Source organism: Schistocerca gregaria, chromosome 2 (genome assembly GCF_023897955.1).
Source record: "Schistocerca gregaria isolate iqSchGreg1 chromosome 2, iqSchGreg1.2, whole genome shotgun sequence".
Lineage (NCBI taxonomy): Eukaryota > Metazoa > Arthropoda > Insecta > Orthoptera > Acrididae > Schistocerca > Schistocerca gregaria.
The window spans coordinates 373,891,442-373,916,039 of NC_064921.1; the positions used below are offsets into that span (position 1 = coordinate 373,891,442).

The window sequence follows — 24,598 nt, forward strand, 5'->3', positions numbered from 1 at the left end:
TGTAATGCTATTAATAGCTGTGCCAAAGACAGTTACTCTTAAATGCTACCTTGAGGGACACTGTTCTCCTGCTCAAAGCAATCGGCCAGGACGTCACTGACTCGGTATCTACAATACTGTGGCAAGAGGAAGAAATGAATAAAAATGGGAAGACAACCACAAAAACCCCATTCATGAAGCTGCTCCAGGATAAGGAGCTTCCAAGTAGTATTGTAGGCCTTTTGACGTCAAAAAATAGAGCTAGGTGATGCTGGTGTAGGAAAGCCTATTGTATAGTTGCCTCCAGGAGGGCAAGGTTATCAAAGGTGGAGCAATACCTCCTGAACCCACACTGAAAGTGACTAAGGAGTTGCCCAGGTTCTAAGATCCAGACAAGGCGGCGGTTGACCACCCGCTCTTCCCCATGCAGCTAGTGGGGGCAACACTATGGTAACTACTTGGGAATGTATGACCTTTCCCAGGTTTTAAAAGAGGAAAGTGATTTGACACCCAAATGATATTAAAAAGTGCAAGGAAGTTAGTTTTTTTTCACCTTGTGAAATGGGTCTTGTCATGACCAGGGAATGTGTCATGAACTGCACACAATGCAGACTCTAGCTTCCACATGGAAAATGGGCAGTTGTAATCTTCATCAGAAGTGGACCGGAAGTCCAAACTACAGCTCTCAGCAACCACGTTATGGTGCTGGAAACCTGGATCCTGACTGGCTGTTGCAATAGCTGTGCCACAATATGCCGCCATAGTCTGGGCAATGTCTCACAGACTGGTCTGGAGAATGCCGTTCCCCATTACAGCAGCCATGGGCACCTGCCTCCTCTCCCAGAAATTCTCCTGATGGTCTCCCACACAACGGAACTTTTGGTGGAACAATTAATGGTGTTCAGGAACTGTTGCCACAATACCTTCTTGCACACTCAAATAATTTGGCGACACTTTACCCTCATCACTCAGAAGGCTGCAACATTCTCTGCAGTTGGCTGATACTTGAACCTATGCAGAGTCATGTGCCTGGTCCTACTTGCAGAGTGGCATTCGGCACTCCACCAAGGGACAGGTTACCTCTTCTATTGTCCAATGGACTGTGGAATGGATGCTGCAGCGGCATGGTGAATCATTCTGGAAATATGATCCACCCACACCCCGACATTCACACAATGTTAGAACTTTATCAACTGACTATAAAGTATCCAATCGGCTCTACCGAGCACCCATCGCGATGGTTTCCTTTCAGGTTCCACCCCATCTGGCAGATGAATCCAGACTACGAAATAATCATGTCCATGCAAGTTATCAACCACTTCCCATTGACCAGTGTGAGCAAGAGCTGGAGAGCAAAGAGAGAGATCAATGACAGAACGACCCAGTTGCTGTGCAAAAATGAGTGCTCTGTCCCACCTTTAGCAAGTATGCGCATGATGACACAAGAAGCCCCTCAATTGCTCTACCTCTGAGGCAGGTAGTTGCAGAGGCCCGAAGCACATTTTGTTCATTAAAATCACCACAGAGGATGAAGGGGCAATGGAGCTGTGTAATAAGGTCGGTTAGGGCCACTTCATCAAGGGCATCATGTGGGGGCAAGTAAAGGGAACACATTGTCAACAGATGACGCACGTGCACTACTACAGCAACTACTTGTAAAGTCATTGTAAGTGGGAGAGAAAGAAGTAGTTGTTGGTACTTACAAAATACCCATGCCTCCTCTTCACTTAGGTCGTCCTTTTTGTGGAGTACATAGCTTCATAGTTCATGGGTGTACGACTGATGGAAATGAGTCTCCTGGAGACAACAACACAGCGATCTACACTGAGGTGGATGGGAGCCTTTTCACCAATGTGGTTTTAATTTACCCCTATCTTTGCACCGTCGAGGAGAAGCCTATGCAAAATGAGGGTTAGGGGAGGGGCTGCCTGGATCCAAGGCATCTAAATCCATGATGTCCTCCTCATCAGTCAGATGTGAAAGAATGATGTCTGATGGCGCTCAGAACAGCTTTTGACCCGAATGTTGTGAACCTTTCCCTGTATCCAGTCCCTTTAAGGATGAGGGGGAACGAGTGCATTGAGAGGCACTTTGCTTGTCATGTGCCTTCTTGTCACTCACTACGGAACATTTGCTGGTCTTTTCTGTGGTGGCTCCTTGGATTGCTTTATCCTTACTCGTTTTGCCTTGTCATATATACGTGCAATTACAAGTGCTGGTGGTGGACGGTTGTACACTGGAAGACCTCTGCATCGAGGCATCGACTTTAGGACAGGTTTCTGCACCATGGAAGCATAAGAAGTGGTAGAGACAGAAGCAGGAGGTTTCATTGCCTTATATTCCTTTTTGGCTTCAGAATAGGGGATCTGCTTGGTGACTTTTAGTTCTTGAACTTTTCGCTCCTCTGCAAAAACAGGGCAGTCTCTTTGTTCCAGACTGGGTGGCTCCAAGAGCAGTTAACGCAGACTGCTGGAGATGGACAGTCAATCCCAGATTCATGGACTGCCTTTCCACATTTCCCACAGGTCGCTTCACCCCCGCAACTTAGCGTTGTCTGACCAAACTGCTGGCATTTGTAGTACCGCATAGGGTTAGGTACAGACGGCCTAACCCTAATGGTCAGGCAATGTTGGAGAATTTAAGGTCACAATGAAGGTGGTAGTCTTCTCAATTTCTCCATTATTTGTACACATCCTTTGCTCTATGTCCACTATCCCCTGTAATGCCCATTCTTGTTTAAGTTCCGCTATGTTGATATCTGTAATGCCCCGGTGTGTGACCACATCCTTGCTAGACTTAAGGGAGTTATGGAATTCAACAGTTACATCATATTCACCCAATTTTTTTGTCTTTGTTCCACATGTTTTGCCCTGTTAGTCTCGACCAGATAGGAACCATTCCAAAGCCGCTTAATAGACTTCAGGCTTCCAGCAAGTCCTTCCAATCCTTTATCGATGTAGAAAGGGTACTCTTTTTCAAACACCCCCTTCCTTCCTCTTAATGACCAAAAACACATTTTGATTTATGACTCCTTGAGCCCTCTTACTAAAATTCAACTCATGCAGATTACCAGGAGAGCTAGCCTGCCTCATCCATTTGGAGGATTGGGCGTGAACACTCCCAGGCGAAACATCCTTCGCACTGGGAGGGGGGATGAAGATGATATCGAGCATTCCATCTCGGTCCCATGAGCAGCTAGGGAAACAAGGGTCAACTCAGAAAGAGTCCTGTGTGCCTGAGTAAGCCTTATACAACTGAGGTGCAGCCGGTTCCCCAGAGGTTGCCCACTATGACTCTTCCACCTCAACAGCCATGCATCTCATCAGCTCACAGCAAATCTTGAGATTGGGGGGATTTCATAGAGGTTTTTAGTATTCTTGTGATCCAGGCAGTTGGGCCAAGATTCCCATTGCCTGTGACACACAACATTGCACAGCCTCACCATAAAGTGGTCGTTGAAGCATGCATAGAGCTTACAGTAACAGGAGACTGGCAGTGTTTACCAGTCCCCAGCTCAGGAGACCCGGGGCTGCCTAACCTGTACACAGCAAACAAATGCTGAGACCTTCAAGGCACCACCCATCACTGAGCCTTCCATTTAACCACCCACTGGTCACCATTCAGGAATTCCTTACCTCCAACTTAGCTGCACCATTCTTGCCCAGGTCCCTTCCTCAGAACACAAACCTTTCAGTACAAGAAAAAATAGCCATAAACAACCTCAAAACAAATACTGACCTAATCATCCTATCTGCACACAAAGGTTCCACCACTGTTGTTATGAATCAGTCACTACTTGGCAGAAGAACTCCACCATTTATCTGACTCTCCACATATAAACTCTGCCAGAGTGATCTCATTGCTCAAGCCTAACACAACCTTCAATTACTGCTTAAATCCTTGACACCCCATTGTGGGTGGTTATTCTATCCCGCTGAAAGAATTTGGGCCCTCATTGTCCAACACTTCCAACCAATTGCCCATAATCCAGCCTGCCACATCAAAGATACCAACCATTCCCTACACCAACTCTCCACAATCCCACTCCGTAACCTTCTGGATCCCTACCCATCACTGCTAACATCACCTCCCTATACATCATATTCCCTCAGTGTCCACTATCTTACCTCTAATGAACACTACCTTTGCCAATGTCCTTCATAGTCCAAACCTAATACCTCACTCCTAATACACCTTACTAACTTTATCTTAACCCACAACTACTTCTCCTCTGAAGGGCAGGTATATAAATAAGATCTCAATACAGGCATTGTTTTCCTGATTTCGTACTTTAAGCAGATAAAAGAATTCACGGGCCCTGAAATGTGACAGAATACTGGGAAAAAAAGGGTACCCGCTGTATTCTGCGACAAGCAGTTTTGAACATTTTGGTCCCTTTTCAACCTCCCCCCCCCCACACCACCACCACCTCGCCACGAACCCAACAAGAACATTAAATAACACACCATGTGATCAATTTTCATATTACATGCTTTGCACTGCCACCTACTGCCAGGCACTCCACATCAGCGACCTCAGTAGTCATTAGACTTTGTGAGAGTGAAATGGGGTGCTCCATGGAACGCACAGATTTCGAATGTGGTCAGGTGATTGGGTGTCACTTGTGTCATATGTCTGTACAGTAGATTTCCACTCTCCTAAACGTCCCTAGGTGCACTGTTTCTGATGTGATAGTGAAGTGGAAACATGAAGGGACACATACAGCACCGAAGTGTACAGGCCGACCTTGTCTGTTGATTGACAGAGACTGCCAACAGTTGAAGAGGGTCATAAAGTGTAACAGGCAGACATCTATTCAGAACATCACACAGGGATTCCAAACTGCATCAGGGTCCACCTCAAGTACTATGACAGTTAGGCAATAGGTGAGGAAACTTGGATTTCACAGTCAAGCAGCTGCTCATAAGCCACACATCATGCCGGTAAATGCCAAACAAAGCCTCACTTGGTGTAAGGGGCGTAAACATTGGACAATTGAACAGTGGAAAAATGTTCTGTGGGGTGACAAATCACGGTGTGATGGCAGGGTGTGGGTATGGTGAATGCCCTGTGAATATCATCTGCCAGTGTGTGTAATGCCAGCAGTAAAATTCGGAGGCAGTTGTGTTATGGAGTGGTTGTGGTTTTCATGAAGGGGGCTTGCACTCCGTGTTGTTTTGCCTGGCACTATCACAGCACAGGTCTCCAGCAATTCGGGGATGGTGACTGCATCTTTCAACACAATCGAGCACCTCTTCATAATGCATGGCCTGTGGCGGAGTGGTTACATGACAATAACATACCCGTAATAGACTGGCCTGCACAGAGTCCTGACCTGAACCCTATAGAATGCCTTTGAGATTTTTTGGAATGCCGACTTCATGCCAGGCCTCACTGACTGACATCGATACCTCTCCTCAGTGCAGCACTCCGTGAACAATGGGCTGCCATTCCCCTAGAAACCTTCCAGCACCTAGCTGAATGTATGCCTGCAAGAGTGAAAGCTGTCATCAAGGCTAAGAGTGGGACAACTCCATACTGAATTCCAGCATTACCGATGGAGGGCGCCATGAACTTTTAAGTCTTTTTCAGCTAGGTGTCCGAATACTTTTGATCACATAGCGAACTTTTTTGACAAGTGGATACAAAAGCAAAATATACTGTTAAGTATTCTGTCAACAGTTTTAATAAATGGAACTCATTTATATACGGTGTACATACAGTCCAGGAACACTTTCAATTATTTATTGCATAAGAACAAAACATTTTACAGATATCATACATATGTCATTTAGAAGAGAAACAGTGAAAGTTTTTTTTTTTTTCATGTATACTGCCACAGCGTAGTTTGGTAATTTGCCAATAGTCAGCGCTAGTTGCAAACAAAGAGAGTTCAGCTGTGGAGCAAGCTTTTTGTGTGTCGGAGTTTGACAAAAACAAGTGTGCTACAGCTGTTCAACGGATGTTTAGAACCAAGTATGGTACAAAGCCACCAATAAGGAAGGCCATTTACCACTGACACAACAAATTCGTTATGACAGGTTGCTTCCGCCCAGCAAAGAGAAGCAGATGTCCCAGAGTGAGTGAAGTGAATGTTGAGTGCGTTCAAAACACATTCACAAGGAGTCCAAAGAAATCGGTGTGTCGTGCATCCTGTGAACCCGAAATGGCTCCAATGATAGTGTGGAAAGTCCTGCGACAGAAGCTGTCTATGAAACCATTCAAACTGGAGCTAGTGCAGAAGCTCAATAACCAAGACAAAGACAAGAGCTTTGAGTTTTGTTCAAAGTTGCAACAACTGAATGACGATGGGGATGGTCTTGTTGATCGCTTAATTTTTAGCAACAAAGCCACTTTTCACACTAATGGGAGTCCGCCCCCGGTAGCTGAGTGGTCAGGGCAACAGACTGTCACTCCTAAGGCCCCGGGTTCAATTCCAGGCTGCGTCAGAGATTTTCTCCGCTCAGGGACTGGGTGTTGTGTTGTTCTAATCATCTTCATTTCATCCCCATCGATGCGCAAGTTGCCGAAGTGGCGTCAAGTCGAAAGACTTGCTTCAGGCGAGCGGTCTACCCGACGGGAGGCCCTCGTCACACGCCATTATTTATTACACTAATGGGAAAGTGAACAGGCATAATTGACGAATTTGGGGTACAAAGCACCCACACAAATGTATTTACTTTGAGCGTCATTCCCCGAAGGTAAAAGTCTTTTATGCCTTGTCACGTCGAAAACTGTATGGGCCATTCTTCTCCGCCAAGAGCACTGTCACTGGATATGCCTTCTTGGATGTGTTCTAGCAATGGCTGATGCCTCAAATGCAATTGGACTCTCCATTCATCTTTCAGCAGGATGGGGCTCCACCTCATTTTCATCGTGAAGTTCATGGATACCTGAACATGGAGCTGCTGCATTGATGGATCAGCCGTGCTACAGAAGAGGACAGCTGTTTCATGAAATGGCCTCTCCGATCACCAGATCTCACTCTGTGAGACTTTTTTCTGTGGGGACACATTAAAGATCTGGTGTATGTACCGCCTCTACCATGTGATGTAGTAGAGCTCCGGGAGAGAATACAGAAAGCGACTGCCACAGTCGATGATGCCATGCTAGGACGAGTATGGAAAGAATTTGATTACTATATTGACATCTAGTGGGTCACTCATGGTTCACATATTGAATGTTTGTAAAAAAAACTTTCAGAGTTTCTCTTCAAAATGCAATATGTATGACATCTGTACAATGTTTAGTTCTTGTGCAATAAATAATTGAAAGTGTTCCTGGAATTTATGTACACCCTGTATAAATAACATAATATAATTGATTATTAACTAAGCAGAAAAAAAGAGATTATTTTAGTGACAGATGAGTTTAACATGCAGCTTCAAATTTTTTTCTTTCTAACTTTTTCTGCGGCAAATTTTGAAATTGCGCCTTCAAAACTGATATCTTCAGCTACAACTACTTTCAATTGACAAAACTGATTAAAAAATACAAAGTTAATGAAAATCTTACAACATAATGAGGTCGGGAACAGATTCAGTACATTCACAATGATGAACTGTAAGAATCTTAAAGATGTCCAACCAAAAGATTCTTCTTTTGGAACTTTGGCAACTTGCAGATATCTCCTCAGTCATGGAATTTCTGCAAGGATATATCTTCCGAAATCTCATCAAACTGTCAAATATTTTACAATCATGGGAAGTTCCTTTTCTGAGGTTTTAATCTGGTTTCTGGGCTCTGAAACAACAAAAAGCCTGGTATAATTTCCATAGTTTTGTACCATGTATTAACTTCTTGCAGAAAAATGTCCTGACAATTTGACATTGATGTACTCAGTTGCGTCTTGTCAGCAGCATTCTACTGATATTTCTACTTTTCCACAAGAATGCCTATCTTTTCACATGTGTCCTTCGCAAATCAAAGTGCTTCATCAACACGATGATTTCTTGTCTTTCAAAATGAGCTTTAAGCTTCTCATCTCAGTAATTCACATTGTGAAGCTGACGCCAAAGCATCTTTAAACACTTTCTAGCATAGTTCTTCAACTAAGGCAGTATTCCATAAACACAACAACGAGAAATGCCCCCCTTCTAACAGCTGTGTACTGCAAGTCTCTAGAGGAACGGAAGGTTCCAAATGATTGGAAAAGAGCACAGGTAGTCCCAGTCTTCAAGAAGAGTCATCGAGCAGATGCACAAAACTATAGACCTATATCTCTGATGTGGATCTGTTGTAGAATTTTAGAACATGTTTTTTGCTCGAGTATCATGTCATTTTTGGAAACCCAGAATATACTCTGTAGGAATCAACATGGATTCTGGAAACAGCGATCGTGTGAGACCCAACTCCTTTTATTTGTTCATGAGACCCAGAAAATATTAGATACAGGCTCCCAGGTAGATGCTATTTTCCTTGACTTCCGGAAGGGGTTCGATACAGTTTTGCACTGTCGCCTGATAAACAAAGTAAGAGCCTACAGAATATCAGATCAGCTGTGCGGCTGGATTGAAGAGTTTTTAGCAAACAGAACACAGCATGTTGTTATCAATGGAGAGACGTCTACAGACGTTAAAGTAACCTCTGGCATGCCACAGGGGAGTGTTATGGGACCATTGCTTTTCACAGTATATATAAATGACCTAATAGATAGTGTCGGAAGTTCCATGCGGCTTTTCGCGGATGATGCTGTAGTATACAGAAAAGTTGCAGCATTAGAAAATTGTAGCGAAATGCAGGAAGATCTGCAGTGGATAGGCACTTGGTGCCAGGAGTGGCAACTGACCCTTAACATAAACAAATGTAATGTATTGCGAATACATAGAAAGAAGGATCCTTTATTGTATGATTATATGATAGTGGAACAAACACTGGTAGCAGTTACTTCTGTAAAATATCTGGGAGTATGTGTGCGGAACGATTTGAAGTGGAATGATCATATAAAATTAATTGTTGGTAAGGCGGGTACCAGGTTGAGATTCATTGGGAGAGTCCTTAGAAAATGTAGTCCATCAACAAAGGAGATGGCTTACAAAACACTCGTTCGACCTATACTTGAGTATTGCTCATCAGTGTGGGATCCGTACTAGATCGGGTTGACGGAGGAGATAGAGAAGATCCAAAGAAGAGCGGCGCGTTTCGTCACAGGGTTATTTGGTAACCGTGATAGCGTTATGGAGATGTTTAGCAAACTCAAGTGGCAGACTCTGTAAAGAGAGGTGGTCTGCATCGCGGTGTAGCTTGCTCGCCAGGTTTCGAGAGGGTGCGTTTCTGGATGAGGTATCGAATATATTGCTCCCCCCTACTTATACCTCTCGAGGAGATCACGAATGTAAAATTAGAGAGATTAGAGCACGCACAGATGCTTTCAGACAGACGTTCTTCCCGCGAACCATACGCGACTGGAACAGGAAAGGGAGGTAATGACAGTGGCATGTAAAGTGCCCTCTGCCACACACTGTTGGATGGCTTGCGGAGTATAAATGTAGATGTAGATGTAGAAATCATAAAATGCAAGCAACAGAGTAAGAGCAGATCCTCTGGTTTCTGTGTTTTCCGAAGAATGAGACAGTACCTCAGCAGCATCTTTTTAATGCACCGAAACACACATTTAAAAACTTTGCAGCGAGCACTCCATAGTTTATCTGACAGACACTTAACTGTAACTTCAATGTTTTTATGGAAAAATTGTCCATCTGTGGGTGGAACTTGAGTAAAAACCAGTGCAAACATTTTAAGGTTCTGGAAAAGATCACACATAATGAAACTTCTGCAACAGCATATAATCCACACAGATTGAATCAGTGGTTTACAGTGTACGAACAACACCTTAGGATTAAGTTCACAAATTTTCCTTAACTCCTGAATGCACTCCAGCCACTGTAGAAGTGTTGTTGTATCCTTGTGCTCGGCACATTGTCATATCCAAACCATCCCGTTCAATAACTTGTAAAATATCTTCCATGAAGTGAACAGCTTTCTTCTCAGTTTGCTGGAATTAACCTAAAAATTACTCCTTTATTTCTACTTTTTTGCCTCTCAACGCAGCATATGATTTCACTAATTTGATTTATGAGCAAGATGTTCAGAGTGCTGTCATAGCTTATACAAAAACACCTCAAATGCTTTATATTATTTAAAATCTTTTCCTTAAAAATTCTGCCCAGCAGTGAGATAAATTCATTTTGTATAGTGAAGCATAAAAACTTGTAAATATTTATCCTCACTGTGCCTGGGTGCACTGTTTTAGTTTGGTCAAGTGTTTTCTTATTCCAGTGTCATATTTAGATAACAGTCTAATCAGCAACAGAAAATTTCTTTTGTTTTCTGCCAGCATATGCTTTCAATGACCACAAATGGAAGATATAGCGCAGCCAAAAATATAGTGACGTTTATCAGGCTTTTGAAAATATATCACCATTTTTTTTTTGTTTTTTGTTTTTGTTTTTTTGTTTCAGATGGTGTCTGGGTAACATGTTCAGTTGGTTTATTGGCAATTAAACTCATTCTTAATGTTTTCCAATTTTCAAAACAAGCTTGATGATTCTGTGAGATTTCATGGTTGTAAACTTTCAGACTAAGTTTCCACCATGCTTGAAATTCAGTAGCAAATTTAGATATTATTCAAACTTGCATCTGAGCTAAAGAGCGTACAGGAAAAACATTATCAACTCTGGTTTTTAGCTGAGTATCCCATCTAGGGCTTTAGAATTTTCTCAACATATGGTTGATTTATACAGAACCAAGCAGATATCAACTGTCAGTTAGCACCTTCAGTCTTCTCCTTACTGCCTTGTCTGTTAACAGAAAAAAAGTGTCCATATTTGTTTTGAAATGCTTCATTCCTTATTTAAATTAAGTCAAGTTTTAGACATTCTGGAACAGGAAAATGCCACTGACAGACGTAACAGAATAAAATATCACTACTACTTTCACTTATTTCTTCTTAATTCACACCTCCATCTGGTGCACTGTCCTCAAATCTATATTTGTTTATATTACAGGTAACTACAAGATTTTCAATATTTTGTTTGATATCCTCAGTTTCTTTGTGAGTCTCCTCCCTAACTGGTTCTTCAGTTTGTTACTTCTGTCAGTTTTTTTTCGTTATCTACAAATTCACTCTCACATTGAGACAATTTTATGACATTTCCTTCCATGTCAATTTGGTCTGGTGATTTTGGAATATCTGTCTTGACACTGACATTGGAAGTGCGTGGTTCCCTCCCCCAATCCCCCCCCCCCCCTCCGTGCTCCAATTGGAGAATGTCATTTTGTGTTCATGTATATATTTTAAAATATATTTCTACAAAAAGAAACAAATTTTATCTATTGCCCACTGATAAAAATGAAATAATTATAAAAACTATTAATTCCTTAAGTATAAACAGTATTTACTTATAACAACTTAATGAACTGGAATTGTTATGTACAACATACAGGGAGCCTAACTTCGGATGCAATCAGCATTTCGACATTATAGCACAAAATATATTTTAAAATTAAAATACTTCGGTTCACTAAATATTTGGTTAAATCTCTAGAATGCATTTTATACTCGCTTTGCAAGTAGTACACTTACGTTGAGTGCTGGTTAACATTTGCCCTAGGCTACAAGGTTGGTGCTGTTCTCCTCCTGTTTTTGTTGCTCCTCCTGTTACTTTGTTCTCTCTAATAATAGTTGATTATGGCTATTACCAACTCTGTGACAATGCTTTTCATGTTGTTTTAAGCCCATTGAAAAATTTCTTCTTTGTGTCTTTTTACTAGTGTTCATTTTGTAATTAATGTAGGAGTTTATTGTGCAGACATTTAAAAATTAAAATACAGCAAGGTGATATGTGCTTTTTCTGCACGCAACACTACACTTGTTGCACAGATTCTCACATGTCCAGTCCACCATTAATGCAGTTGTAGAAAGTCACATATTTTTATAGGCACGTGTATCTTCATTTATACTTACATCACTATGCACTGTTTACATTAGAAGTAATCAGTGGGACTTCTTTGCAATGTGATTCACATTTGTCCACTAAAACCAAACAATATTGAAGCCAGCATCTCTATGTCTGTTGGGCAGGAGCTCAGCAGGAATTCACCTTTATTTTTGCGTAATACTCCTACTGAAGTTACCTTCACCACTGATCAATACTCTGGCAAGTAGGATGCTCGTGTGAAAATTATCAAATGTTATGTTTCTCCTAAACCTTCTAGGTAAGAAACAAGTTGTTTAAGAACGCATGAAAGATGATAAGGCTGCCTAAATGAGCCATCTCACTGCATACCTACACACACCTCAACTGTGTGAAAATAAAAATTTCTATATTCCACTGTACTGCTATTCCAAATTTCTTCGGATTTTTGGACAAATACTATTTGATGTCACACTTGCATTAAATAATCAACCCATATTGTATTTTCTTGTAATTTTCAATGTCTTATGCTAAACTAAACAATATATGTACAATACTGGTACCTACAGCAGGTAACATCTCAAGTTTTATTCCAAACTAGTGGTTAGGTCCTGATTCTGTGCATCTAAGCATTTTGTGATAGTATTATTGAGTTTCTTTAGCAGTGCTCCTTTGGCTAAATGGGTGCTTATTTCATTTGGTTTTACTGTTCAGACAAAAAAACACGATTATTGATGTAAAGTAAGGGTAATATTGTAATGATTATCATATTCAAATTTTTTTAGAAATCTTATCACGCTGAAGTTCAGGGAAATCCCACAGATTCATAATCATCACCACAATGTAATTTTGCATCAAGAAACAACTAAGGCAAGAAGACATATAAAATAATATAAAAGATATATAAAATAATGCACTGAAAATTCTGGTTGAGAACAACGCATTATTTAGGAATAAAGAGATAACTCACCAGATGGCAGAAGCACTGCGCGCACTCGCACTCTCACTTGCTCACTTGTCTCCCAACACTGTGCTCACAAACAGGTGTGTGTGTGTGTGTGTGTGTGTGTGTGTGTGTGGTTTTTCTCCTACAGCTTGAGAAAGGAATTTTATTCCAAAAGCTAGTAAAGCAAAGGTCTGTACCTTCCCTTTGCGTATCTACAGACAATGCACTGTTTCTGCTTTCCAGTGAGTCGTCTCTCTATTCATAAAGATATATAAAATATTTTCATAAATAATTTCATTTACTTACATGAAAATGAATAAGTATTTCATTTGATTTTCTGTACAGTGTATACTACCGAAGAAAACACTTGCGTCTGGTCATGCACAGCAATAGAAGAAAGCCAACACTTGTGCCACATAAGATGCCCAATAATGGCAGTTTAAAGTTAAATAATGAGACAAAAATGACTGACAGTATTCCACACATGTAGACTCTAAAAGAAAATACACTGTTTTTGTTTAAACACTGTATAATGCAAGCATGGAGGCCCAGTCAATATGCTCTCGTGTCTCTCACTCTCTCATACGTTCAAAAATGTTCAAATGTGTGAAATCTTATGGGACTTAACTGCTAAGGTCATCAGCCCCTAAGCTTACACACTACTTAACCTAAATTATCCTAAGAACAAACACACACACCCATGCGCGAGCGAGGACTAGAACCTCCGCCGGGACCACTCGCATAAGTGTTAGGAGTGAAATGATGAGAAATTTTTTTTTCAATTCGTGCCATAGAAGCTAGTAAGTTTCAACACCCACATGCATCTGGTAGCCAGTGCACACAGCACCTCTTACAGCACCTTGCTACACTTCTCTATGCCAAGGCATGAAACAAAATAATATTTTTACTAACATGGCTCATCAACAAACATGATGCTTAAGGAAAACCACACATAAAATACAAATAATAAATAAAAAAATTAAGGTTTGTGTTACAAAATGTATGAACAATATGAGAGATCATCATGCAACTTACAAATGCCGTTGCTTCATACATACCAAAAGTTTAAGTGTGACACATCTTCCCTTCATCCCAGTGTTCTGAAGCCGTATTGCTACTTCATTGGACAACTGCTTCAGAAATTTTTCTGCCTCTTCTAGTTTTGTAAATCGAATGCCATAGTTGACTTCTGCCGAAACTGATTTGCGTTTATGTTCAGTATCCAACCCCCTGTTGTCAATACCTCTGCAATGGTTATAAAGTGTTTCTCCTGTTTTAACACCAAATTCTGACTTCAAATTTGCTAAAGACTGTGTCTGGAGATCACCACACGTTCTGATTCCCATTGCATGGAGTCTGTGTGAAAGTGTGTATCCTACACCTGTAAAAATGAACGTAAGAATAATGAAAATAATAAAAGGCTGTTCGTACTACTTCAGAGAAAAAACTATAGAAAAAAGTATTTTTTTAATAAATAAAAGCAATGGGCTTCTGTGATCTCCCCCCCATATAAATTTCTGTCATTGGACAAACAATCTATAAAATTTAAATATGAAATTGATGGAAGTAATATGTTGAGGCAACTACTTTAATTAAATTAATATAATTATTGTCTGTTGTTGTGGAGATTCCAAGGTTACCTACATCCTACCATAAAATTGCAGTTATACTTTAAAATACTAGTTACCATGATCACATGAATGCAAATTTTTCAAAATCCCTTTCACCTCAATCTAATCTGCTCATGACTACTGTCGCTGTAGAAGAACATACTGGAGTAATGTAATGTGAAAGATGTGATGCAGTCAAGCACATTTGGATGTGGAGAACAAAATAAGTATTGAAGAACCATTTATCATCTCCATAATTTAGGGCATCTGCATGGGGTTGAAGAGATTTAAACAAGCCAATTGGTGTCATGGTACAGAGAACAGTTTAGTATTTCATACCAGAATGATTAATGACCCCCCCCCCCCCATGAACCATGGACCTTGCCGTTGGTGGGGAGGCTTGCGTGCCTCAGCGATACAGATGGCCGTACCGTAGGTGCAACCACAACGGAGGGTTATCTGTTGAGAGGCCAGACAAACGTGTGGTTCCTGAAGAGGGGCAGCAGCCTTTTCAGTAGTTGCAGGGGCAACAGTCTGGATGATTGACTGATCTGGCCTTGCAACATTAACCAAAACGGCGTTGCTGTGCTGGTACTGCGAACGGCTGAAAGCAAAGGGAAACTACAGCCGTAATTTTTCCCGAGGACATGCAGCTTTACTGTATGATTAAATGATGATGGCATCCTCTTGGGTAAAATATTCCGGAGGTAAAATAGTCCCCCATTCGGATCTCCGGGCGGGGACTACTCAGGAGGATGTCGTTATCAGGAGAAAGAAAACTGGCGTTCTACGGATCGGAGCGTGGAATGTCAGATCCCTTAATCGGGCAGGTAGGTTAGAAAATTTAAAAAGGGAAATGGATAGGTTAAAGTTAGATATAGTGGGAATTAGTGAAGTTCGGTGGCAGGAGGAACAAGACTTCTGGTCAGGTGATTACAGGGTTATAAACACAAAATCAAATAGGGGTAATGCAGGAGTAGGTTTAATAATGAATAGGAAAATAGGAATGCGGGTAAGCTACTACAAACAGCATAGTGAACGCATTATTGTGGCCAAGATAGATACGAAGCCCACACCTACTACAGTAGTACAAGTTTATATGCCGACTAGCTCTGCAGATGACGAAGAAATTGAAGAAATGTACGATGAAATAAAAGAAATTATTCAGATAGTGAAGGGAGACGAAAATTTAATAGTAATGGGTGACTGGAATTCGAGTGTAGGAAAAGGGAGAGAAAGAAACATAGTAGGTGAATATGGATTGGGGCTAAGAAATGAAAGAGGAAGCCGCCTAGTAGAATTTTGTACAGAGCACAACTTAGTCATAGGTAACACTTGGTTTAAGAATCATGAAAGAAGGTTGTATACGTGGAAGAACCCTGGAGATACTAAAAGGTATCAGATAGATTATATAATGGTAAGACAGAGATTTAGGAACCAGGTTTTAAGTTGTAAGACATTTCCAGGGGCAGATGTGGACTCTGACCACAATCTATTGGTTATGACCTGTAGATTAAAACTGAAGAAACTGCAAAAATGTGGGAAATTAAGGAGATGGGACCTGGATAAACTGAAAGAACCAGAGGTTGTACAGGGTTTCAGGGAGAGCATAAGGGAACAATTGACAGGAATAGGGGAAAGAAATACAGTAGAAGAAGAATGGGTAGCTCTGAGGGATGAAGTAGTGAAGGCAGCAGAGGATAAAGTAGGTAAAAAGACGAGGGCTGCTAGAAATCCTTGGGTAACAGAAGAAATATTGAATTTAATTGATGAAAGGAGAAAATATAAAAATGCAGTAAATGAAGCAGGCAAAAAGGAATACAAACGTCTCAAAAATGAGATCGAGAGGAAGTGCAAAACGGCTAAACAGGGATGGCTAGAGGATAAATGTAAGGATGTAGAGGCTTATCTCACTAGGGGTAAGATAGATACTGCCTACAGGAAAATTAAAGAGACCTTTGGAGAGAAGAGAACCACGTGTATGAATATCAAGAGCTCAGATGGCAACCCAGTTCTAAGCAAAGAAGGGAAGGCAGAAAGGTGGAAGGAGTATATAGAAGGTTTATACAAGGGTGATGTACTTGAGGACAATATTATGGAAATGGAAGAGGATGTAGATGAAGACGAAATGGGTGATACGATATTGCGTGAAGAGTTTGACAGAGCACTGAAAGACCTGAGTCGGAACAAGGCCCCCGGAGTAGACAACATTCCATTAGAACTACTGACGGCCTTGGGAGAGCCAGTCATGAGAAAACTCTACCGGCTGGTGAGCAAGATGTATGAGACAGGCCAAATACCCTCAGACTTCAAGAAGAATATAATAATTCCAATCCCAAAGAAAGCAGGTGCTGACAGATGTGAAAATTACCGAACTATCAGTTTAATAAGTCACAGCTGCAAAATACTAACGCGAATTCTTTACAGACGAATGGAAAAACTGATAGATGCGGACCTCGGGGAGGATCAGTTTGGATTCCGTCGAAATGTTGGAACACGTGAGGCAATACTGACCTTATGACTTATCTTAGAAGAAAGATTAAGAAAAGGCAAACCTACGTTTCTAGCATTTGTAGACTTAGAGAAAGCTTTTGACAATGTTGACTGGAATACTCTTTTTCAAATTCTAAAGGTGGCAGGGGTAAAATACAGGGAGCAAAAGGCTATTTACAATTTGTACAGAAACCAGATGGCAGTCATAAGAGTCGAGGGGCATGAAAGGGAAGCAGTGGTTGGGAAAGGAGTGAGACAGGGTTGTAGCCTCTCCCCGATGTTATTCAATCTGTATATTGAGCAAGCAGTAAAGGAAACAAAAGAAAAATTTGGAGTAGGTATTAAAATTCATGGAGACGAAGTAAAAACTTTGAGGTTCGCCGATGACATTGTAATTCTGTCACAGACGGCAAAGGACTTGGAAGAGCAGTTGAACGGAATGGACAGTGTCTTGAAAGGAGGATATAAGATGAACATCAACAAAAGCAAAACGAGGATAATGGAATGTAGTCCAATTAAATCGGGTGATGCTGAGGGAATTAGATTAGGAAATGAGACACTTAAAGTAGTAAAGGAGTTTTGCTATTTAGGAAGTAAAATAACTGATGATGGTCGAAGTAGAGAGGATATAAAATGTAGACTGGCAATGGCAAGGAAAGCGTTTCTGAAGAAGAGAAATTTGTTAACATCGAATATAGATTTAAGTGTCAGGAAGTCATTTTTGAAAATATTTGTTTGGAGTGTAGCCATGTATGGAAGTGAAACATGGACGATAACTAGTTTGGACAAGAAGAGAATAGAAGCTTTCGAAATGTGGTGCTACAGAAGAATACTGAAGATAAGGTGGATAGATCACGTAACTAATGAGGAGGTATTGAATAGGATTGGGGAGAAGAGACGTTTGTGGCACAACTTGACTAGAAGAAGGGATCGGTTGGTAGGACATGTTTTGAGGCATCAAGGGATCACAAATTTAGCATTGGAGGGCAGTGTGGAGGGTAAAAATCGTAGAGGGAGACCGAGAGATGAGTACACTAAGCAGATTCAGAAGGATGTAGGTTGCAGTAGGTATTGGGAGATGAAGAAGCTTGCACAGGATAGAGTAGCATGGAGAGCTGCATCAAACCAGTCTCAGGACTGAAGACCACAACAACAACAACAACATGATTAATGACACACTACTAGCTGCTTTCACTCATATTACACGTCCAGAAACCAACACAATATCTGACTGATACAAAAATTGATTGAAATGGCTTTCTTTGAATCTATGGCCTTCATGCTTATGCTTTTGATTTGGGATGTTTCCATTTTTTAACTTTAAACAAAAACTGAATTCGTATCTGTCTATGATTCCTAACTAGTGTGTGTGTGTGTGTGTGTGTGTGTGTGTGTGTGTGTGTGTATTTTAAAAGTTTAGATGAAGGGTTGTATTAAAGTTGAGCATTTTCCAGCTGTTCACAGTTCAGTATATCCATTATTTTGTATGTATTGACCTTATACAGACCTTAATACAGAGACCACATACAATTTTTATATGAATACCAGCACAGAATCTACTTTCTCAACAAGATTTGCATGACTCTGCATCTCAAGTTAATACAGACCACATTTATCTGGCTGTAGTGACAGCCCCTGACTTAATGTTAAAGCTGCAGTCACACAATATTGGATGTTTCAGGTTTTTCGCCCACACATTCACAGTTGTGAAATACGGTTTACGTTCTTTCAATCACATTCGGGAGTCTGAGATGTAATACAAGCAGTACACTTTTTTTAACATGTTGTGAAGGCCTAGTCTGAAGGGGTAGGGCATTTTCACTTTCTCTGATAGGAAAACATAGTATAAAAGGGCAGAGTTGGACTTAGTGTAGTACATGCAGGGCTGGGCCCCTACATATTCAGCCACCACATTCACAGATGTGCTTTGCAGGCCAGGTATGGTCCCTGCTTTATGTTACGAAGTTGATTGTCAAAGAAGATTCACTGTACTGTTTACTGCCAAGCCTACTGCAGCCGAAACAGCATCAGGGGGTGCCAACTGCATCAATATGTGCCATGCAGGTTGCAGTAATAAGCACTGCAATCAAAGGCACCAATCAGCATCTGCACAGCCATGCGTCCACGTGACAGTGCACCTGTATTCCTCCACTGATGGGTACTTAGAGCACTGCTCAGCTCTCGTGTATATGCTTCAGACCACAATGCCTGCTGCTGCTACCCATCAGAGCGCATTGCCTCATGCCTTCCATCAGTCGCTCCTGCATCTGGGCCTGTGTCTCAATGTCCCACAAGCTCACAGCCTCAAGGTACAGTGCCACTGATAGTACAGTACCTCCTGGCCCATCACCACTTCTGACAATCATGGACTTTGTCATAGTAGACACTTGCTACAAATCATCAAGATGAACTTTCGAGTTATATTCGAGTGTGGACTTTCATCTTCTGAAGCTGTACGGAGTTTGGTTCATGGTTAATAAACAGAGTTGTTACTGTAATGTGTGAATTCCATCAGTACCAGTCGGAATGCCTGACTAAGGTTATGACACTCAGCTAATAACCTTAGCCTTCTGCCTCTTCCAATGAAAAATGTCACTGCAAATAAGTTTCTCTGAGAACAACAATGCTGTAAGGATGTTCTGTTTCTTTATTCCATTTGAGAACCTGTTCAAAATTAACTGGATTTAATAAACTGGGGCCAAAAATGTTTCCAGCATACATTTAACATTGTTCTGTCATAATTTATTTCTTTAGGATGAGCAACAAAAATTTCTTGACAGTAAGTATCTCTAAACAAGTGATTATATTTTAGTTTCTCTTGTGAATTTCTGAACAAAATACCTGGTAGGTCATCAACTTTAATATCTTGAACAAATTCCAAAACATGAGATGGCTCAATAAAATACTGTCCATCAGGCTTTGCTTTCTTTGTTGCAAGGCGAGCCATCAATGGATTAGGACCAAATCCTGCTGATGCTGGGCACCCAGTCTTTTCCTGCAAAAATTCATACTACAAACTGTCCTTACTTTATTGAACAAAAAATTTTTATTAAGAAATCCTTTAGCTGACTTTATTTTTATCTTCAGTGACAAATATAATCATAACACTTAATAACAAAATCTGTATTATTAAATGACTAAAACATTGCATGGTTCCAGCTGTAGGCTGCCTAACAATTTTTTGGTCAATAAGGCGTTTGTCAAAATAGACAACACACACACACACACACACACACACACACACACACACACACACACACACACACAGGTTCGCACTCAAATGCAGCTCTCTCTCACATGCAAACACGTGACACATGCTCCACCCCCCCCTTCCCCCACACACACACACACATACACGACCACAGTCACTGACAGCGGGTGCCAGACTGTGAGTAGTAGTGAATTATGGGAGAGGCAACCAAATGGAGTAATGAGGCTGGTGTAGGAAGGGAACAGGATAGCAGAGTAGGCGAGGCGAATGGTGAAGTGCTGCTGGGACCATGCAGGGACAAGGTGGAGAGTAGGGTAGTTAAGTGCAGACAGGGGGTTAAAGGAAGGGCAGGGGAGAGAGGGGGTTAGTGGGAAAGGAGAGGTGTAAAAAGGCTGGGTGCACTGGTGGAACAGAGGGCTATTTAGTGCTGGAATGGGAACAGAGAAGAGGCTAGATGGGTAAGAACAATGACTAACAAAGGTTGAGGCTAGGAGGGTTAGAGGAACATAGGATATATTGTAGGGAGAGGCTTCACAGCCTGTGCCATCTGGGTCCTTCCCACCAACACCAGCTTTTCTGAATTGCCCAGATGGGAAATCTCCCTGTAATACACCTTAGGTTCCTGTAACCCTCCTGGCCTCCATATCTGCGTCTTTGTCCTTACCCATCTAGCCTCTTCCCTGTTCCCATTCCACTACACAGCCCTCTGTTCCACCAATGCACTCAGTCTTTTTACTTCTCTCCTTTACCGCTATCCACCTCCCCTCCCACACCCTCCATCTAACCTCTCATCTACACCTAGCTAGCCCACTCTCCACCTCACCCCTGCATGCTCCCAGCAGCACTTCACTGTCCCCCACCCCTACACTGCTATCCCTCCCCCTCCCCCTCCCCCAACCACCAAAATCTTCTCCTTACCCCCACATGGTTGCCTCTACCATAATGCACTGCTACTCACAGTCTGGATCCCACTGCCAGAGGTTGGTCATGTGTGTGTGTGTGTGTGTGTGTGTGTGTGTGTGTGTGTGTGTGTGTGTGTAGTCTATTTTTAGTAAAGGCCTTGTTGGCTGAAAGCTAACGTTTCAACAGTTTTTTTGTTATGTCTTCCTGCGACTCAGCACCTCTGCTATATGATAAGTAGCAACTATCCTTTTCATTATATTGTTACATTCTATCCTAGATTTTCCATTGTATGATATATAATATGTAATATTACGAATGTGCCTGATAATAACACATGATCGAAATTAAGTAATCGCCTGCTACAGAGCATGTTTGCTTTTATTAAGCACTTGAAGGCTGTTATGGACCCCCACAATAACAAAATTCTGACTAGAAGTTAGAAACTATGTTTACTGTATTTACTCAAATCTAAGCTGCACTTTTTTTCCTGTTTTTGTAATCCAAAAAACTGCCTGCGGCTTTGGATCGAGTGCAAACAAGTGGAAGTTCTGAAAAATGTTGGTAAGTGCCGCCACAACTAACTTCTGCTGTCAAATATATGTTGCGCTACACAGGCATGCTTTGCAGGCACAAAGATAAATACTGGCACCAAAACCTCTGCATCAGTAAATAAATTTAAAAAACAAAGGTGGAAGACAAGCTTTTTTCTCTGCCCCGAGTTTCGACCACTGCATTTTCGTACATTATCCAATGAAGTAAATACACATTCCGTATTGTTCATTTTCGAATGTAGCAGCATTTCAATATACTATGAAAATCCGACTGGCAAGACTGTTTGAGATGTTTGTCACAAGACCACCCGCAATACATCTTGTAGATGGTCATGGTTTGTCAATATGGCCAACTATGGTTCTGAATTTTTTCGCTAATAGGAAATTTTATGAATTGTGAATCACATACAGTATTCTCTTCACCATAAGAATAATATGAATATAAACATTTTGTCATGTATTGTTTTGTGTTTGCTGCTATCTCATTTAAATTCTGTAATAAACTACGAAACTAGAGTGAGACAACAGCAAACGCGGAAGACAATATGTATCATGTCATGTTTATATTCGTATTATTCTCATGCCTAATAGTGATACAGTCAGAAATGAAGCACAGCAGTTGACTAGACTTTTAAATCTAAGATGACTAATTTCTGTGCAGAATGTAATGTACTAAAGAGGCGCCTGCACAGATTTTCAAACAGACAAAATTTTTTGTTAAACTCTCGTTCAGAACATCTATCGTACACAGTCTATTATTTGGTTCTTATTGATCATTATCAAACAAATAGCAGTCTCTTGCCATCGTTTCGCTAATGAGACGATTCCTCTCTTTCTTTCTTTCTTTCTTAATTGTAAGTGGTGGTAGCGCGCACTAAAGCAGGCCATGCTGCAATCAGCGACAGGCCGTAAACACTCATTATCAGAATGCGACAAACAATACATGACACAGTACAGTAATGCATTTCCAGCTTAGAGTGACGTAAACACCTATAACAAAGAGAACGGCACTTACCAGATCAAAGAAAAGTAAGCAATCCATTCAAACCAGATGAAGCATGAGAAAAAGGAAGGGTACCCGTATAAATATGGATGGAGTGCCTGACGCATAGCAATGGCTATCTCGTAAAGATTAACTGCTAAGCTTACAGCTCGAACCAAACTACTGTAGCTGTATCATCATTCATTCAATCTACATTGTGTCTCATATTACAATGGACCAACTTTGTTACAATTTGGAGGTGCAGCCTAAAACTTTTCTCTCCCCTTGAATTTCGAGTCTCAAATTTCAGGTGCGGGTTAGGTTCCAAAATTTTTTTTTCCTTGATTTCGAGTCTCATTTTTCAGGTGCGGTTTATATTTGAGTAAATACGGTATGTCTTGAGGCACCTTAACACACAGTGTACAAATTGAGCACTTACCAGCTTCCATAAACTTTAAACATATTTTCATTGCTGTCAATCCCACCCCCCTCCCCCACACATACAAAATAATGAAAGGGAAAAAAATCAGCATCACATATGATGTTTTAATTTCTTACTTATTTATTAATAGCTCTATCTGCAAAACATTTTGCAGACAATATCCACACGTAACCCTGAATGTATGGGCAAAATTACATCCTGTACAACATATAGTTAAGGAAAAATGACATTTTATACTTTGGACTTCAATGTTTTAAAGAATCAGGGAGGAGGTTACAGGTATATTTACAACATAAAAACTAAATTGGATGTGTATGTAATATGTTCCATCTTTGACTTATTTCAGATCCCTGAAACTTCTCCTTTATGACGGGACTATGGGGCATGACAAATGAATAATGACGAAATGGAGGGAAGGCAAAATGGGCTATATGAAATAAAGTGAAAAATGTGGAGCTTGGAATCAGACAAGAGCAAGACTGCTGCATGTATTTCACAGGAGAGGAAAAGCAATGTTGAAATATATTATAACAATATGCTTCATCTGACAGCAGAGCAAATATTGGTTTCTAGTGCAATTAGTAACCTCATGGATGAATATGGGGGTGGGTAAGGGAGGTTGGAAGGGGAACAGCACACCTACCCATGTTTCTTGAATTTTTTACATTCTAACTACATCAACTAGTATAAAATATGTCATCTGGATCCCTGAATAAATGTAGAAATAGTGAAAATTAGTAGATATTAAACCACCATAAAGACGTAGGGATGGGAAGTATTTCTATACATTTCTCTTCATAATTATATAAAACATGTGAGCATATAATGAGATTAGTCTTCCTAAAATTTTTTTGTAATAAGCAAAACATGAGTAACATCTCAATACTACCCTATAATACAACGCACATCATCAACTAATTACAAATGTTGAAAAGTACTTCTAATATAGAAGCAAAAGACAAAATCTGAAGCTGTGTGGGTGGGCACACTTATAATGCCAATATGATAATATATCACTTGTAACTGTACTGAAAGTTTATATAGAACATGTAAATGGGCTATAATTAAAATATATGAGCTATAAAATAAATTTTCTGTGAGTATATCTGATTAGAAACTTATATAACATCCTACAACAATGAAGCACTTTGTTTTATTTTGGAAGAAGAGACAGTTGGATTATATTGGCATTAGTATCAAGAAGAGCACTGTTTCTCCCTCTAATTGATAGTTTGACCTGTAATGTAACTAATTAATTACATGAAATTGGAAGGTGCCTCAGCTGCAAAATTTGAGTGGACCTTAATTCATTCACTTGTTCTATACATCCAATCCTTACAGAACCTTTCAGGATGATATGTCAAAACGCACTATAGTACATATAAGTAACTACTGAAACTACTACAGTATGCCATGTAGCTATGGTCGTATGATAACACACATGAAGGTATTGCAGTAGTAATTACATCAAAGAACAACCAATGATTGTTTTTTAATATGTGACATATTTAATGAAAATTCTTCCACAAGGAACTTGCACTATTTGTAAGGACCTTATAGACTTCA

General features: G+C 40.6%; 1 protein-coding gene across 2 annotated transcripts in view; it reads right to left on the reverse strand.

Moving 5' to 3' along the window:
* LOC126319999 (DNA repair protein REV1) overlaps nt 1-24,598 on the reverse strand; it is a 146,455-nt gene that overhangs the window by 68,228 nt on the left and 53,629 nt on the right. For both annotated transcript variants that reach the window (XM_049993745.1, XM_049993739.1), the window contains exons 5-6: nt 19,785-19,938; nt 13,899-14,221 (exon numbers count right to left, since the gene is read on the reverse strand). In XM_049993745.1, the coding sequence (XP_049849702.1) occupies nt 13,899-14,221; nt 19,785-19,938 (477 nt within the window). The remainder of the gene's footprint in view (nt 1-13,898; nt 14,222-19,784; nt 19,939-24,598) is intronic.